Here is a 15,395-nt window from a genome sequence, read left to right on the forward strand (position 1 = left end):
TCTCCGCGCAAGCCTTGCAAGCCTGCATGGCTGGGCTCGCGAGAGCGGGGATGTGGCCTTGGTGCCTTTTCAATCCCAGCATGTCGGCGGGGGCCATACTCTTCCACCAATCATTCCCTCGGTCAACATTCGCCCGATGTCCGAACCGCGGGTGCAATATCTCCATCGAGAATCAGATGCAGACACAGAGAAGGATGCACTTCGCTCGCATGCCGCATTACTGGCCCGTTGTCTCCACCATTCTGTTCCACAACCCCATTCAATGGACGAGCCATGGAATTCGAGGGGTTCATCCAATTCCACCACCGTCCATCGATCCGAATGTGAAGACAGCTTTCCCAACCGGTGATAACTTCAGTTAGATATTTTGGCCTTGGAGAAAGACGCTGGCCGAATTGCTTCCTAGCCTACCACTTTATTTTCTCCGTGTTTTTACAGTGAGCGTACCTCCAGTTGGTTCGCAACCTATTTCAGACAATGAGGTTCCGGGACGGTATGTGCCCTTGGCTCGATCGCCCACAGATTCAAGTCTCGGAATAGTGCCTGACACACGAGGATCTAGGTCAATGGCTGGTGGCCGAAGGGGTGCGCATTGAGTATGCCGAGGAAGTGTACCGCATTACGCAGACCCCCTCGGGGAAAGGAATCAGCCTGCTTTGCCCGACGCGCAAGATCATGCGTCGCGGAGATACGCTCAATCTAGCGACACTCAGCATTGTATGGCACAATCACGACATCCTAGCCAAAAACTTTGGTCTAACTCGGCGATGCGTAGGATATCGAAGCCGCCCTTGATGGGGTTATCTCTGTGGAGACCACACACTGGCAAGGCGCCGTTCGCCGTGGTCCCGATTTCGATCTTTTCCCAGCCGGACGGCCCGATGTAAATGCCAACGTTACACGGAACGAGAATGGCACCACGCTGTCGGCGGGGGGCCTCTCGGCGACTGTCAGCGGCAAGCCGCACGAGTTCGATATTTCGTTCCACCCGACCGACAACAAGAAGCCCCTGACCACTCTCCTGAATCGGTCCGTCGGTTTGGCCTACACCCCAGCAACGAGCACGCCTATGCAGCTGGCCGACATGCGCAACCTGAAGCATTACATCTTCACTCAAACGACGCTTGGTGTTGGCGAGTCTATCCATGGCCTCGGCGAGCGTTTCGGCCCTTTCAACAAGGTCGGCCAAAAGGTTGACCTATGGAATGCGGATGGAGGCACCTCGTCGGATCAGGCATACAAGAATATCAGCTTTTGGATGAGCTCACGGGGCTACGGCGTCTTCATTGACACGCCTGAACGGGTCGAGCTCGAGATCGGGAGCGAACGGTGCTGCCGTGTCCAGACGAGCGTCGAAGGCCAAAGACTGCGATGGTACATCATCTACGGCCCCTCTCCCCGGGAAATCCTCCGCAAGTACTCGATCCTCACTGGAGCGCCGGGTGCTGTGCCGAGCTGGTCTTTCGGCCTGTGGCTCAGCACGTCCTTCACTACCTCTTACGACGAACAAACAGTTAACAGCTTCCTCTCGGGAATGAAGGCGCGCGACATCCCCGTCGAGGTGTTCCACTTTGATTGCTTCTGGCTCAAGGCTTTCCAGTGGTGCGACTTTGAGTTCGACCAGGACATGTTTCCGGACCCCAAGGGCCAGATCTCGCGTCTCAAGGCCGACGGTATCGTCAAAAAGGTTTGCGTGTGGACGAACCCCTACCTCGGACAGGCATCCCCGGTGTTTGCCGAAGCCGCGGCCAAAGGCTATCTCTTGAAGCGTAAGAATGGAGACGTGTTTCAATGGGACATGTGGCAGACGGGCATGGGCATCGTCGATTTTACCAATCCCGACGCTTGCGCCTGGTATGTCAGCTGCCTGGAGAGGTTATTTGACACCGGCGTTGACTCCATCAAAACCGACTTTGGTGAGCGTATCCCTTCCGAAGACGTCCAATGGTTCGACTCCTCTGTGGACCCAAAACGGATGCACAACTACTACGCTTTCATTTACAACAAGTTGGTCTACGAGACGCTCCAAAAACGTTACGGTGCAAACGAAGCCGTCCTATTTGCCCGCTCGGCCACAGCCGGGACGCAACGGTTCCCCCTAACCTGGGGTGGCGATTGTGAATCCACCCCCGAAGCCATGGCCGAGTCACTGCGAGGGGGTTTGTCACTCGGCCTTTCTGGTTTCGCTTTCTGGAGCGTCGACATTGGCGGTTTTGAAGGACACCCACCACCATGGATCTACAAGCGATGGGTAGCATTTGGCCTCCTCTGTTCACACTCGCGTCTTCACGGGTCTAACTCGTATCGTGTGCCTTGGACGGTTGACAACGACGACAAGTCAGAGGAGGGGTGCTCGGCGACGCTCCGGAAGTGGACCCATCTCAAGGCCCGTCTGATGCCATACCTATTTTCTCAGGCCCAGCAGTGCGTGCAGAGTGGGCTCCCGCTCAGTCTGAGAGCCATGTGCATCGAGTTCCCCGATGACCCAACGGCATGGACACTGGATCGCCAATTCATGCTCGGCGATAGCCTCCTCGTGGCTCCTGTGTTTGAGGAGGACAATACAGTCCAGTTCTACCTACCCAAGGGCGACTGGACTGACTTTTTCACGGGGAAAGTCAAGAGCGGACCTGGGTGGTTCACTGAGACTCACGCATTTGGCACCCTGCCGCTCTATGTTCGGCCAAACACCTTGTTGGTATTAGGAAAGGAGGGTGAAACGAGAACGGTATATGATTACACACAGGACGTTGAAGTCAGAAGTTATTTTGCTACCGATGGTGCAAGCGCTGTGTTAGTCGATGATCAGGGCAAAGTGCTGGGTGATTTGGGGATGAACAACGGAGAGGTCATCGGGACAGAGTCACTGAAGGGTGACTGGGTCTTAAAGATCATAACTCCTTAGGACTGGACTCTTTCTCGAGCTAGGCGAGGATAGGGCTGAGCATGGACCTTGCCGTGTTCAACGAGGTAGATGTGGATGAGGGAGTTACTGAGACTTATGTGCGTCTATAAAAAGAGCAACACTTGCCAAGATATCAAGGAGGGTTGCAAGCTTTGGATTGTGTCAAGAAGTGTCTCCCAGAAACATTGGTCCACGTGCTATGTCGAATAAAAATAATCACAGAGGTGGATATATGCCGCTGTTGTCGTTCTGGTTCGACACTCATGACGTCGAGTATGGGCCATCTTTCACGTTGCCGCATATTGACGGCCGGCCCGATGCCCCGGGACTATGCCACCGCGCTTCGCAATTCATGAAGCAAGAAGCCAGGGTCTGCGGACTAACAAGGTAGCAGAACCGAATCTGTCTCCCGATTCAAGCGAGAGAGCTACCCCTGGCTAAGACCGCGGCCCGACCCTGGCCGGTGCCCGCTTTGAGAAATTAGGCCGGCTGAGCCAGCTCCTTTTCCCCCATGAATAATAAACCCACGGAAAAGATACAGGTCACCCGTAGTTAAGTCTCTGGGGTGCAAACCTTGATGGTGGTTAAGCGAATTAAGTTGTGAAGCAACGAATAGCAAATCCCCCCCGCCCAAAATAGAAAGAAAAAAAAAAGAAAAAGAAAACGGGAGCAAGAGAAGCCTGAGAAGGGACTGTCGGTTTGGTGAAAGACTCCGAGTCACTGACCGAAAAATTGCACCACCTTAGCAGTGCTAGGAAGACGTCAGACAATCTTATAGGGCAAAGTTAGAGTCCCCCTTTCCCGACCCTTTTCTCCTTCTCAATATTACGATGTTTATGACCCGCCTGATATGTTCCAGTTTAACGTCGGGCGCTAGCGAACGAATATAGAGGGGAGTGTGCATATACAGTGCTTCCGACACACCCTGGCACCAGACGTCTCCACGCCTGGACAGAGCTCACTGGCGGCATTTTAGGCGCACGAATCAGATCATAGTTAGTTAAATCAAGCCTAAAGCCCCGCCAACTCGCTCTGCCGCGGGCAATTATTCCCGAACGGTAGTGCAAAGTAAACAGTTCCTGGTTACTGGAAAGCCGATGGCGTCTAGACGGAAAGCCAGCGCGCGGAGCCGGTGATGCGTCGCGATATCCCGACGACCGGGAACGCGTTCCTGAGCCGCCAGGACCTTACCCGACCCTAGGAGGCAACCCAGGTATATAAGTACTAATACTGCGAAACTATCGATGGTCTCCGAAGACTCTCCTCTTCTCAAGTGGTGATGGAACGCTCCAGTGAACAACAATGGGGAAAGCTTTTAACGTCTGCCTTGCGGCATTCGCCGCTACCGGGTCAGTACCTAGTCGATTCAAAAACGGCCCGCGGCGGATGAGCACGAAAATGAGGTTACTAACAATAAACTTGGAACCTCACAGGTCGTTTTTATTCGGCTACGACTCGGGCGTGATGACCGATGTTATTGCGTCCCCTGACTTCCTCGAGTTTTTCGACACCGACACCGGAAGCCCGATTATTGGAGCCATCAACAGTACATTCTCGGGGGGTGCCGTTTTCGGTTCGTTGATGGGCGGTCTCACAATGGACAGGTTCGGCCGCAGGAAAACGATTATGATTGGAGCAATGATTGCTCTTATCGGCGCCATTCTCCAGTCTGCCGCCCAAAATCTCGCTATGATCCTCGTTGGCCGTATCGTAGCTGGCTGGGCGGTCGGCCTGCTGAGCATGTCGGTCCCGGTGTATCAATCAGAATGTGCCCACCCAAAAATCAGGGGTTTGCTGGTTGGGATTTCACAGCAAATGATCGGAGTGGGCTTCATCGTGTGAGTTTTGTTATCTTGATTTGACTTCTTAGTCTACGAGGGGCTCGAATATTCATTAACTGCCCGATTACAGCTCTACTTGGGTCGGTTATGGGTCTTCGTATGCTCACGGAGAACTGGCACAGTTCCAATGGAGATTCCCACTCGCCTTCCAAGCTGCACCTGCTCTACTTCTTGTCTGCGGCATCATGTTCTTTCCGGAATCTCCACGCCATCTTATGGAGATAGACTGCGAGGAAGAGGCAAAACGAGTTCTCTGGAAATTGCACTCCGACGGCACCAACGATGAGTGGATTCAGCAAGAGTTTCACGAGATCAAAACCACCATTGCCGCCGAGAAGGCAATCACTGTGCCTGGATGGAGGATTATGTTTACCGTTCCGCAGTGGCGAACACGCCTCATGCATGGCGTGGCTGTCCAAGTTTTCACTCAGTTCACTGGGATTAACGTAATTGGGTATGTATCCGCTACGGTTAAGTTTTGTTTTCAAGGTTAGCCTATTAATCTGGTGGGAACAGATACTATCAAACTCAGATGTACGGCGCTCTCGGGATAACAGGGAATCGGGCTCTGTTGGTGGCGGGCATATACAACTGTATGGGCCCGCTCGCCAATTTGATCTTCATCGTCTTCATGATTGACCGTGTTGGGCGCCGCCGGCCTCTCATATGGGGCACTGTTGCGATAGCCATCGCCTTGATCTGCGAGTCGGCCGTCAACAGCCGGATTGACCGGAACAATCCAGACCACGGGCTATCTATCGCTGGTGTCTTCTTCATCTTCTGCGTCACCGTCATCTTTTCCTGGTCCTGGGGCCCGATTTCGTGGGTATACATGTCGGAAGTGATGCCTCTGTCGATTCGGGCCCGCGGAAATGCATTTGCCACTGGTATCGGCAACTGGCTCGTGTCAACTTTCTGGTCGCAATTGTCCCCTATGGCGCTCAAGGCGCTGGATTGGAAGTTCTACTTCCTTTTTGTAGCCTGGGATATTGTCATCACAATTCCCATTGTTTTCTTCTTTTTCAAGGAGACGAAGCAATTGTCTTTGGAGGAGATTGATCTGTTGTTTGGCGAGAGGTCATTGGGCGCCCTACCGAAGGACCTCGACAAAGGGGAACTTGCTCAGCCGGTGAAGCAGGAGGCGGAAAACCCCATTTGAGAGAAGAAGAGGAACAATTGGTCTATGTTATTATCTTTGCTGCCGGGCCAATACTCGCGGTGTTCTCACTGTACACTGATCGCGGACTGGGCTTTCTGGATCTTTAGCAGTTATCATACCCCCAACACCGGTTTTCGTTTTCTCGCTGCACTAAACCGAGAAGGCGATGTTGCGGAGTGATTCTCGGACTGCCCGAACCAAGATATTATTTAATCATGGCTGTTATGAGACAGTTGGTCTCGCGTCCGAAGTAGATGGCGGTTACCGGTGGGAAGTGGCAGCGGACCAGCACATTTAGACAGCGCTCCCAACCAGGTCATCCCCCTCTAGCTACCACGGCTCGTAGGCTTCAGCTCTTCAATTCGCTACGGCGGCATAGGTAATTGCGCGCGGTCGGACTGCTCCCGCTTATCGAGAACACGCCCGGCACCCGCCTACAAAATCTACCTCCGCAATGACTCTTGTGCCTCATCAAATCTACAATGGGTGATACATATGATCGTCTCGGGGTATTAGCTCAACATTGAGGCTTATCATTCACGTAAGACAAGACCGTCACTAATGTCATAACATGAGCCAACAGCTGAATATCATTTAGCCCTTCTGCTTCGGTATTGGACAGGGCGGCCCATCCCACCGATTGTACTCATTCGCCATGGCAATGCTATTTCACACGGGGCAACCACCGGAAAGCGTTGCATCAGAGATAAACAAACTTCGTTTGTCTTTGGCAAATAGTTTGCCAGCACAGAAATCACCTCCCCATTCACTTTCTAGCCGGTGAACCCCCGGACGATGAAGTCGACAGCAGAGTCGATGTGATTGGGACGGATGTAGGTGAGATGATAAAATACACACTCCCCATTTCGGTCACAAACCTAGAATCATCCCAATTAACAACCGACTTCAATATGGAAGACAAGGGTTGCAGCATAGAGTAACTCATACCGGGTCACCACTGGCACAAACTTGCATCACCTTGCTATTCAAACCGAGGGGGAACCTGCTGACAGTGTCCCCGAGGCGGTGATAGCCATCTCCGAACATGACAAGGGACTTGATTCGGCTGTATAATCGGATTGGGATATCTTTCGCCGCAGCGTGCATGACCCCGGCCCCTTGGGAATAGCCGACCAAAGCAAATGTCTGGTTTGGGCAAGCAGCTGCTTGGGACCGGAGACGGTTCACGACATCCAGGGAGCCCTGAATGGTACCGCTAACGATCTCGGCGCTGGCAGGGTACTGTTGAGTTGTTAGAGGGCGACAGAGGAGAAAGTTGACTACGGAAACAGGGTACAATTTCCGCCGTTACTTGCCTGGACAGGGTATCCTCTGGCGCCAGGAAGCCTGAGGGTTGTATTGCTAACAACAGGGTCGCCAACCACGATGCCAAACTTGCCACCACCCGCCTCGTAGTTTGGCTCACTTGTTCCACGAGCTTGGGGTTGTTTTGTTAGAAGAGTCTTACTTCAATAAAGTCTAGGATAGCAGGTCACCTGCACTCACCCACGAGAATCTCGAAGTCAGAGCACCCAGCTGGAATATGTTCTGGATGCATAGGGACAGGTTCACCCATAGTAACTCCGGTTTCTGGGAGTTCGGGGCAAGTTGTAGATTCTTGGGCAGCCGCCAGGGCGAGGAACGCGAGGGAGCCGACGATGAGCTTGGGAGACAACATAGTGGTGAATAGGTAGTTGACGAGGTAGGACTCTGGGTTGACGATGTTCACAGGGTTAGACGGCACTGCAATGTTTGGGACGATTTAAAAAAAAAAAAAAATGTGGTAATGGGTCATGTATAATATAGTCTGGCACCCAAGAAGCAAACACAACATGGCTCAAGGGAGATTTACAACCTCGGGACCTCGGCTGTGAAGTTGAGTTCAGTAGATTCCAGGTTCACATCCCGAATTTTCCCAGTGCTGTCATGATTTTACACCACCACTCGCAAGCTATACTAAGATGAGGAATGCTACTGTTGGAGATCGGGACAGGTGACTTGATGGTAGGATGTTTCGAGTAGCCCGAAATCGGGCGGTGTAGTGCGTTAGGATTTTGGACAATAAGGGATGTATCAAAGTACCTAGCTAGATTGTCACCTACCTACATGCCTAGGTACCTATTGAAGAGGTAGGCGGCGAGGTTGGGAAGTAAGTTGTCGTCGCAGGAAAGCGTGTAGCGCTTGCGAAACTGAATATTTACCTCGGCATTACACTGCGTAAAGTGTCTTATCCCGGTATGGGTTCTCCAATCGCATCTCTTGCTCCACTCGTCCGGCAGGGGGACGGTAAAGAACTGAGCGGCGCATCATCCCAGCTAACCCGGTTTTCACGCCCGAGACTGAGAACCAGTCGCAAAAATTACCAAATTGGTGTGATTCCGAATAACTAAGGAAGGTCCCTCACCCTCAACGGAAGCCGCGGCTCCCACAGGACAATTCAGTACACCTTCATTTATACGTCTCTCCGCACGAAACATCTCAAACCTCACGGCAAAAGCGTCCTTGGAGAATTGAGGAAACGGTATCACCCTCCTCCACAGCCGCCCCCGCCGCCTCCGCCGCCTCCGCAGCCGCCTCCTCCGCAGCCACCTCCACCACTGCTGCCCCCGCCTCCCCCTCCGCAGCCACCACCACCACCACCTCCGCAGCCGCCTCCCCAGCCCCCTCCAGAATCACCTCCACCATCACTCCCCCCAGACCGACCCCATCCGTCACCCCCACGCCCTCCGTAGTCACCTCGATAGTCCGGCCCGAACGCGGCGCCGCCGAAATGAACCTCCTCCCACAGGATCAGAGTGTAGTATATCCCAAGCTAGCTCCCCAAGTTCCCTTTGAGTGGGGCACTGCGCCGTTTCTTAACATCAACGATGGGAGCCGCCATAATTTGAGCTTCGGACGGCACCACAGAGAACATGCCCTTCCCCAATGGGTCACCTCTTAGCTCATCTGCTCGGGCGACACAGTCCTTTACAATAGCGTTTTCTGCCATTGACACCTGGCTTGCGAGCTCCGCCTCCAGGACCGACCTCTCCGTCTGGATCCCCTCCCAACGCTCTTCTTGTTCGTTTCTAGCTGCTACCGCTTCTGCTGTGATCTTCTGCTGTTGGCTGAGATCTTGCTCCTTGGCGCTTTTTGCCGTCTCGGCCTCGTGCACCTGGGCATCCCTCTGCGTCAGTTTTTCCCGGCGTTGTTTGGAATAATACTTCCACCTGAAGAACCGAATCTTCGGCCGCACAGCGTTCCGCCCCTGCACGCATTGCTGAAATGCTTCAGACAGGACAGCAACCTCACCCCTTACTGCCGCTTCCTTGTTCAGCTCGATCAGAGCTGCCTGCCTTGCCGCCTTCATATCAAGCAGTGTACCCGCTGTGTTGACCTCATTGTCAAAGGCGGCGAGACGGCGATCTTTTTCCTGGCATTTGGAAGTGTAGAAGGCCGTTTTCTCGTGCAGCAGAGTGACAATCTCGGCAGGGCCACCTAGGAATAGTTCGTCGTAAGCTAGCGCCCAGCACCGCTTAGTATCGTCCAGTGCGTTGCGCCGGCCACATGCAGCAATAGTGTCGTCATGGTTAACAGGGCGACCGACGTGTCTGCGGCAGTAGGTGTTGTAGGCAGCAGGTGATAGCTGATGGGTGTGCCAAAAGAGGTCGATGTCGAGCGTCGGGACGAAGACTTTCTTGGGGTGGTCCTTCATCAATCCCAGGAACTTGAGATAACGATCTTGGTGGGCCTGGAGCTGAACCGCTGTGACCAGGGCAGTTTCAACTAGGATTCGCTCGACGAAGCCGATCTGGCGTAGTGGCGCGTCCCAGAGCCCAAAAACGTGCTGCCCAAAGACGGTCTTGCAGAAGCGCGCAAAGTCTGAGTTGTATCCTCCCAAGAACGGCGAAAAGCTGGTCTTGCATGAGGGACAAGCCGGGCTATAATCCTTGCCGAGGCGATAGGCAGACCATTCGGCCATGGGGATGATCTGGCTCTTTTTTCCGCAGCGGACAGCGCCGCATTTGTAACCGCGGAGGTCGAGAGCACGCGGAACTTTTGTTGAAATATGCGGAGCTCCGCCGTCGGGCTTGAACTCGAAGAGCTGATAGGGAATGTCGGGATACATGGCCTCCCATTGTTGCTGCGAGGACTCGTCATTGCGCGGGTGTTGCCTCAGCCGAGCGAGAGGGAAGGAAATGCGAGCGTCCCAAATGCGGCTGTACTCGACAGTCATGTCCTTCTGGAAGCGTTGGGGGGAGAGCATGTGGATGTAAAACATGAGGGCGACATCCCAAGGTGGGAGCGGCCAGTCATTCTCTCTCAGGCCCTGGCTCCTCTTGAGAAGCCAATCGTCGAGACAGCGGAGGTAAAACGAATACCGGACCTCGGCGTTCATCAGGAAGGCCTGCACCCTCCATTGTTGCCCATGGTCGGCATTTTTGTGCCTTGTCGGAATGGCCGGATACTTAGCGACATAAGGCCCTGGAAATCTGACGTGGTCAATCAACGCGTAGAATCTTTGGAGCATCCAAATGTGGCCCTAGAATGGTTAGCATGGATGCATGATCTTTCAACCAAGAGGACAGGGGGGCCCACGAGGATAAAGTCTGACGAGAACTCTTTGGCGGCGGGGAGCGCCATCATATAGAAAGGATATCCCGATAATGCAAATTGCAGCTGGCGGTTAGAAGGATGAGTTGAAGGAAGGAATGGGAATTTCAAGCCACTTTATGTTTTTTAGATTTATCTTCGTTACCTTGCGACACGGCTGTCAGCCGGTGAATCTTGGTGGAGCCAGCTAACCTCAATGTGGCAGAGCCTTGTGGTCTTGTGCTGGATTGGGTGACTCAAACCAGAGACCGGCGCTGTGGCTATGTCCGGTGTCCCAGCGAGGCACCGAAGCTAAGTTCCATCAACCTCGTGCGGCTGTGATGTGCGCGATGTGGGGTTGTAAGTTCGTGGCAGCCATCAGTCGGGCGTTGGTAGCAGCCCAGTGTATCCAAACATAGCAGTTGTACATATACATACCTAAGCCAGGGGTTACTGCTCCGGCTTCCACAACTTAACGAAGTCCAAGCTGACATTGGCGTCGTTCTAAGTAGATTTGGATTGAGAGTGTGAAGCAAAATTGAACCACTGGACCAAAAGCCTGACAACGCGTGGACCCAGCAGCACAGCACCAATGTCCCAAAATAGTAGTGTTGTAATGTTGTTCAATCAACAGAAGAAAAGGAAAAGAATTGACCGTCACCGGCTCAAAACGACCTGTGATACCAAGTGGATATTTCGGCCGCTGCACGGTCCTGTGGGCCGCGGCAAAGGCTCTGACATCGAGGCCACATCGGGGCCATCTATAATGGCCGGACAACCATTTTGGAGTGCTAGTAAAGTATTGTCAGACTACAGCCTAGTGATCCTTCTGACCCAAATGTAAGACGGACGGTGGCAGTCTCACTGCTCTCAAACACACACGATCTCCATGCCAAGTTTCTTACTTTGCCTAGGTATGTATCGAGCTTACTCCGTTCAAATCTACCTTGGTACCTTAGTTTCATTGAGCTGACAATAAAGTTAATGTGAAACCTACCAAGACTGAAGCAGGATGATAGGTTCGGCTTGGCGGTATTATGAAGTAGTATACATAAAAGCGTAGCAATTTTGATTGAATTGCTTTCTGTTTCTTCTGCAAGTCTTCATACTTTGTACATCGACCTTTACCAACCTTCCTGGCCCCCGAACCACCAGACTACGAACCAATCTTTTGACCCCGTTTCAATCTCACCAACCTCGTCAAAATGAACAATACACGGAATCAAACGTCCGGCGGAGGTGGTCAACGACGAACGACGTCGAGTACAACAGGGAATGGAACCGGAAGAAATGCGTCAACAACGAACGGGTCGGGAACTGGAAATGGGACGGGAACAAACACTTCTACCGGCGCCCGCATTGCCGAGGCGGCACGTAGAACAGCCGCGCCTGCCGTTGACATTATCGCCGCCGGGGTCAACGCGCTGACCAGCGACACAAACTTTGACAACTCACCTGCAAAACCTGTCGCTAAAAAGCTAGCTCAAACCCTCGGGGACACTCGTTACGCCATCGTGGGTGCCTGCGCCCTCGGGCTTTTAGATATCAACATCAAGCGTCCCGTTCAAGACGTGGAGGTGTTTGTCCCTACTGGCCAAACCGCCAAGACAGCCACGGCATTGTGTGCTCCTTCGAATAACGGCTTCAAATCGTCTTCCTCGACGGGCAAACTCCGGGTCTGGTACGAGAAAGATGGCAACAAGGTCCCTATTCTCTTCCGGGAGCCGGCAAGGCTTCAGCAAGACTATCCTAACGCAAATGGCTTTTTCATGGTTGGAAAAGTCCGTGTCCTGAAGGCCTCACTGTTGTTAAACATTCGGTGCTACTCGTGGTCGCAGAACAATGCGAGTGGCAACAGGGATAAACAAGACCAGGACGCCGCAGACATCGACCACCTGCTGAAGTACATTGCTTTGCAGACCAAGGAGGAACTTCCCCATGCTACACCGCTGTTCCTTGTCAAGTTTGCTGCCTCCAAGCCAATCGTCCAGGCAGGGTTCCGTTACATTGGTGTGAGACTCCCTCCCACTTAAACAAGGGCCGGGGCTCCAGCTCCGATACGGTTTACATGAGCAGTGCAGACAGTGTAGCAATTAGAAATCCCGGGCTGGCCCCAGTATTACTTGAGAAAGATTCCAGTTTCCTACGAGTACAAGTGAATACTAGAGATTCTTACGCGTCGATTCAATTCCATGGTGTCGCGCCCCCTAATGTGTCGTACATAACCCCAACCCTCTCCTCTAGGTAGGCGGACAACTTCTCGTCGGGCCTCCATGTCCCAAGACGTGGGGTCAACAACCCCGCACTCCCACCTCAATGCTCTTTGCGCAATACCTCTAATATCCCCCAATTTAGTTTGTCTGCTTTAGGCACAAACTGCTCTCCTTGAAAAGACATTCCTTGCTACAACCGCTGCAATGTCTTCCCACGTCCCCGAGGTGCTGATGAAGAAGGTCGACGAGTATGTTGACTCGCTGGCGCCACAAATCCAACCTCGCATTGCCCAAGAACTGGACCTTTTTCAGCAGAAAACCATTGACAGCCTTGAGGGACAGGTCGTCGATGCTTTCCGTTCGCTTTTCAACAAAGACCAAGCTGCCACAGGTGGCCCTGCAGGCACCTCGAGGGGCCTAAACGACCGCGTCCCTGATGCATATGGCGGCCAGTCGTTACCCTTTGCCGACGAGATCGCCGACCTCACACGCAGTTTCACCAACATCGCAGGCGGGGCGGGAGATGACTTGCGCGACATTTTCAACCTGACCGAAAACCGCGAGGCTTCGAGCGAGACTCGATCCCGTGGGCCCGAGCCCAACGACAACCTGAACGTCAGGGGCTTCTTGTCCGCCGCCGTCCACGCAGTCCAGGACCACCTTGAAGTCAACAAGGGGTCAGAACGGCCGACTTTTCAACTAGACGGGCTGCTCGGCATCCTTAGCGACACCGTGAAGGACGCCGCGCGCAACCCGGAAGAAAAGGCCCGTTTAATCAGCCCCGAGATCAAGGAGAAAGTCGGCGCGAAACTCCGAGAGCAACATACCCCTATCGCGGAGCAGTTCACTCGGATTGCTCTCGACCACGTCAAACGCTGGTTGCGTGGAAACACAAGCACGCGGGATCTCGGCGATAGTGTCAAAGGGGAGATCGAAGACCAAGTGAAAGACCTCGTCAAGGGACTCGGGGGCTTGTTTGGACATAAGAAACATCCGAGCCAAGGCACGTCTAGGGGTCTCGAAGATCACGATCGCGATGCAGGGGACAAAGAGAATGGTGGCGGCTTCTCCAAAGTCATCAGCGAGAAGATCAGCACAGGCCTTGCGAGAGTGCACAGGGAAGTACGCCTCGAGTTTCGAAAGATTCTGGGTGGAATCGAAAAACAACTTTTTGAGTTGCTGCCCGACCAGTTCCAAAAGCCGCTGGAGAAAATACTCGGCGGCAATCCATTTGATTCGCAACTCGACCGCGACGCACAGCCCCACGCCGACCGTGGGTTTGGCGACGACATCAAAGCGAAACTCGTCAATAAAATCCGGGGTCTCGTGCGGAAGGTCCAGGAGACCCTACGCAGGAGTATTTTGGGCGTCGTGAACGGCGGACACCGCAAATTCGAGCGTGAAAGTTGGGTTTTTGTGCAGAACATGGTGGAGCAGAAGGTTCAAAAATACCTGCCCAAGGTCAAAATTTCCGTTCCGGATGATATCGGGAACGAAGGAGTGAGCGTGGGAGCGCCGAGCTCCAATATCCAACTCGGTGGTGGACATCACGGTAACCCTCCTCCTGGGGTAAACCCCCCTCCACCTCAAGGAAGCCACTCCCCTCCTTCCCATGGAAACTACCCTCCTCCTCCGTCTGGAAAACACGCTTCCCATGGAAACTACCCTCCTCCTCCTCCGTCTGGAAATCACGCTTCCCATGGAAACTACCCTCCTCCTCCTCCGTCTGGAAATCACTCTTCTCATGGAAATTACCCCCCTCCTCCCCATGGAGGTTACCCGCCACCTCCTCCTCCCCCCTCTCATCACCAGGAATACAACACTGCACCCCAACAAGAATACCGGCCTCAGCAGTACCAACCCCAGCAAGAATATCAACCAAGCCATTACCAGCCGCGCCCGCAACAGCATCCTCAGCAGCACCAAGCTGATCATCACGCCCAGCCGGACGATTACCAGCCCCAGCTTTATCAGCAGAACCAACAACATGGGCACAACCCCGCATACTAGACGGTGAGCCAAGACGGTTGACGCAATGTGTGCAACAACCCTGCACCACAAAGTTGCACCATCGAGGCGGTGGAGCGAGGGGGGATGTTTGGAACTCTTGGCATCTAGATTCAACCCCCCCCCTTAACGAGCCTGACTCCCATTCAATACGATCCAAAGTACCACATTAATCAATGCACGATTGACCGTGGCTTTGGGACACAAGCTGCAGAGTTGCCGTCAGTATCAAAAGTCCTTGCTTGCTTTCATGACATCATGTGACTCCTCCCCGCTCAGTCGCTGATCAAGACTTTACATCTCTGCTACGTCAGTCCGCAGAGCACCGGATCCTCGACCACTGGTCCAGACGGCCAGTGCGAATAACACCCACAACCGACCTCTCTGTGGAAGAAGCAGCTATTAACATCAAGAGGATATTGAAGGTCTTCCCACGACCCCAGGAGTCGGAGCTCGGAGGTATGACGTTAGCCAATACACGCTCGGTTTGCCGAAAGTTTTGTTCTGCCCCAACACCCGCCAAGTTTCCTGACCAGGGCTCGTAGAGTGATTGCGATTTTCTCAATGCCCATGATCACACACACCGGGGCCGAGCATGCCATCAGTTGCAGTGGGGTTGTTATCATTGATCCCCACCCCGTCTCGAATCTTCGGCTCCCCGAAGCCCCTTTTGTCCAGTCCGGGCGAACACAAGGCTT

At 53.5% G+C, this 15,395-nt stretch overlaps 5 protein-coding genes across 5 annotated transcripts; 3 read left to right on the top strand and 2 right to left on the bottom strand.

Annotated features, from left to right (window-relative positions):
* Positions 1-477: 477 nt before the first annotated feature.
* CHGG_03707 (uncharacterized protein) lies at positions 478-2,905 on the top strand (the record flags this gene model as incomplete). The annotated part of the gene is made up of 3 exons (XM_001222920.1): positions 478-493; positions 563-717; positions 776-2,905. 3 exons carry the CDS (start codon positions 478-480, stop codon positions 2,903-2,905), a joined length of 2,301 nt encoding a protein of 766 aa, XP_001222921.1.
* A 1,302-nt stretch (positions 2,906-4,207) lies between these two features.
* Positions 4,208-5,905, top strand: CHGG_03708 (uncharacterized protein; the record flags this gene model as incomplete). The annotated part of the gene is made up of 4 exons (XM_001222921.1): positions 4,208-4,254; positions 4,339-4,743; positions 4,817-5,200; positions 5,263-5,905. The coding sequence occupies 4 exons, from the start codon at positions 4,208-4,210 to the stop codon at positions 5,903-5,905; spliced, it is 1,479 nt and encodes a 492-aa protein (XP_001222922.1).
* Positions 5,906-6,847: 942 nt separating this feature from the next.
* On the bottom strand, positions 6,848-7,583 carry CHGG_03709 (uncharacterized protein; the record flags this gene model as incomplete). Its single annotated transcript, XM_001222922.1, has 3 exons — positions 6,848-7,147; positions 7,228-7,343; positions 7,412-7,583. 3 exons carry the CDS (start codon positions 7,581-7,583, stop codon positions 6,848-6,850), a joined length of 588 nt encoding a protein of 195 aa, XP_001222923.1.
* Positions 7,584-8,383: 800 nt separating this feature from the next.
* Positions 8,384-10,415, bottom strand: CHGG_03710 (uncharacterized protein; the record flags this gene model as incomplete). The annotated part of the gene is made up of 2 exons (XM_001222923.1): positions 8,384-8,684; positions 8,932-10,415. 2 exons carry the CDS (start codon positions 10,413-10,415, stop codon positions 8,384-8,386), a joined length of 1,785 nt encoding a protein of 594 aa, XP_001222924.1.
* A 1,267-nt stretch (positions 10,416-11,682) lies between these two features.
* CHGG_03711 (uncharacterized protein) lies at positions 11,683-14,700 on the top strand (the record flags this gene model as incomplete). Its single annotated transcript, XM_001222924.1, has 2 exons — positions 11,683-12,489; positions 12,871-14,700. 2 exons carry the CDS (start codon positions 11,683-11,685, stop codon positions 14,698-14,700), a joined length of 2,637 nt encoding a protein of 878 aa, XP_001222925.1.
* Positions 14,701-15,395: the final 695 nt, after the last annotated feature.

The sequence above is a fragment of the Chaetomium globosum genome, genomic scaffold (genome assembly GCF_000143365.1).
Source record: "Chaetomium globosum CBS 148.51 scaffold_4 genomic scaffold, whole genome shotgun sequence".
Lineage (NCBI taxonomy): Eukaryota > Fungi > Ascomycota > Sordariomycetes > Sordariales > Chaetomiaceae > Chaetomium > Chaetomium globosum.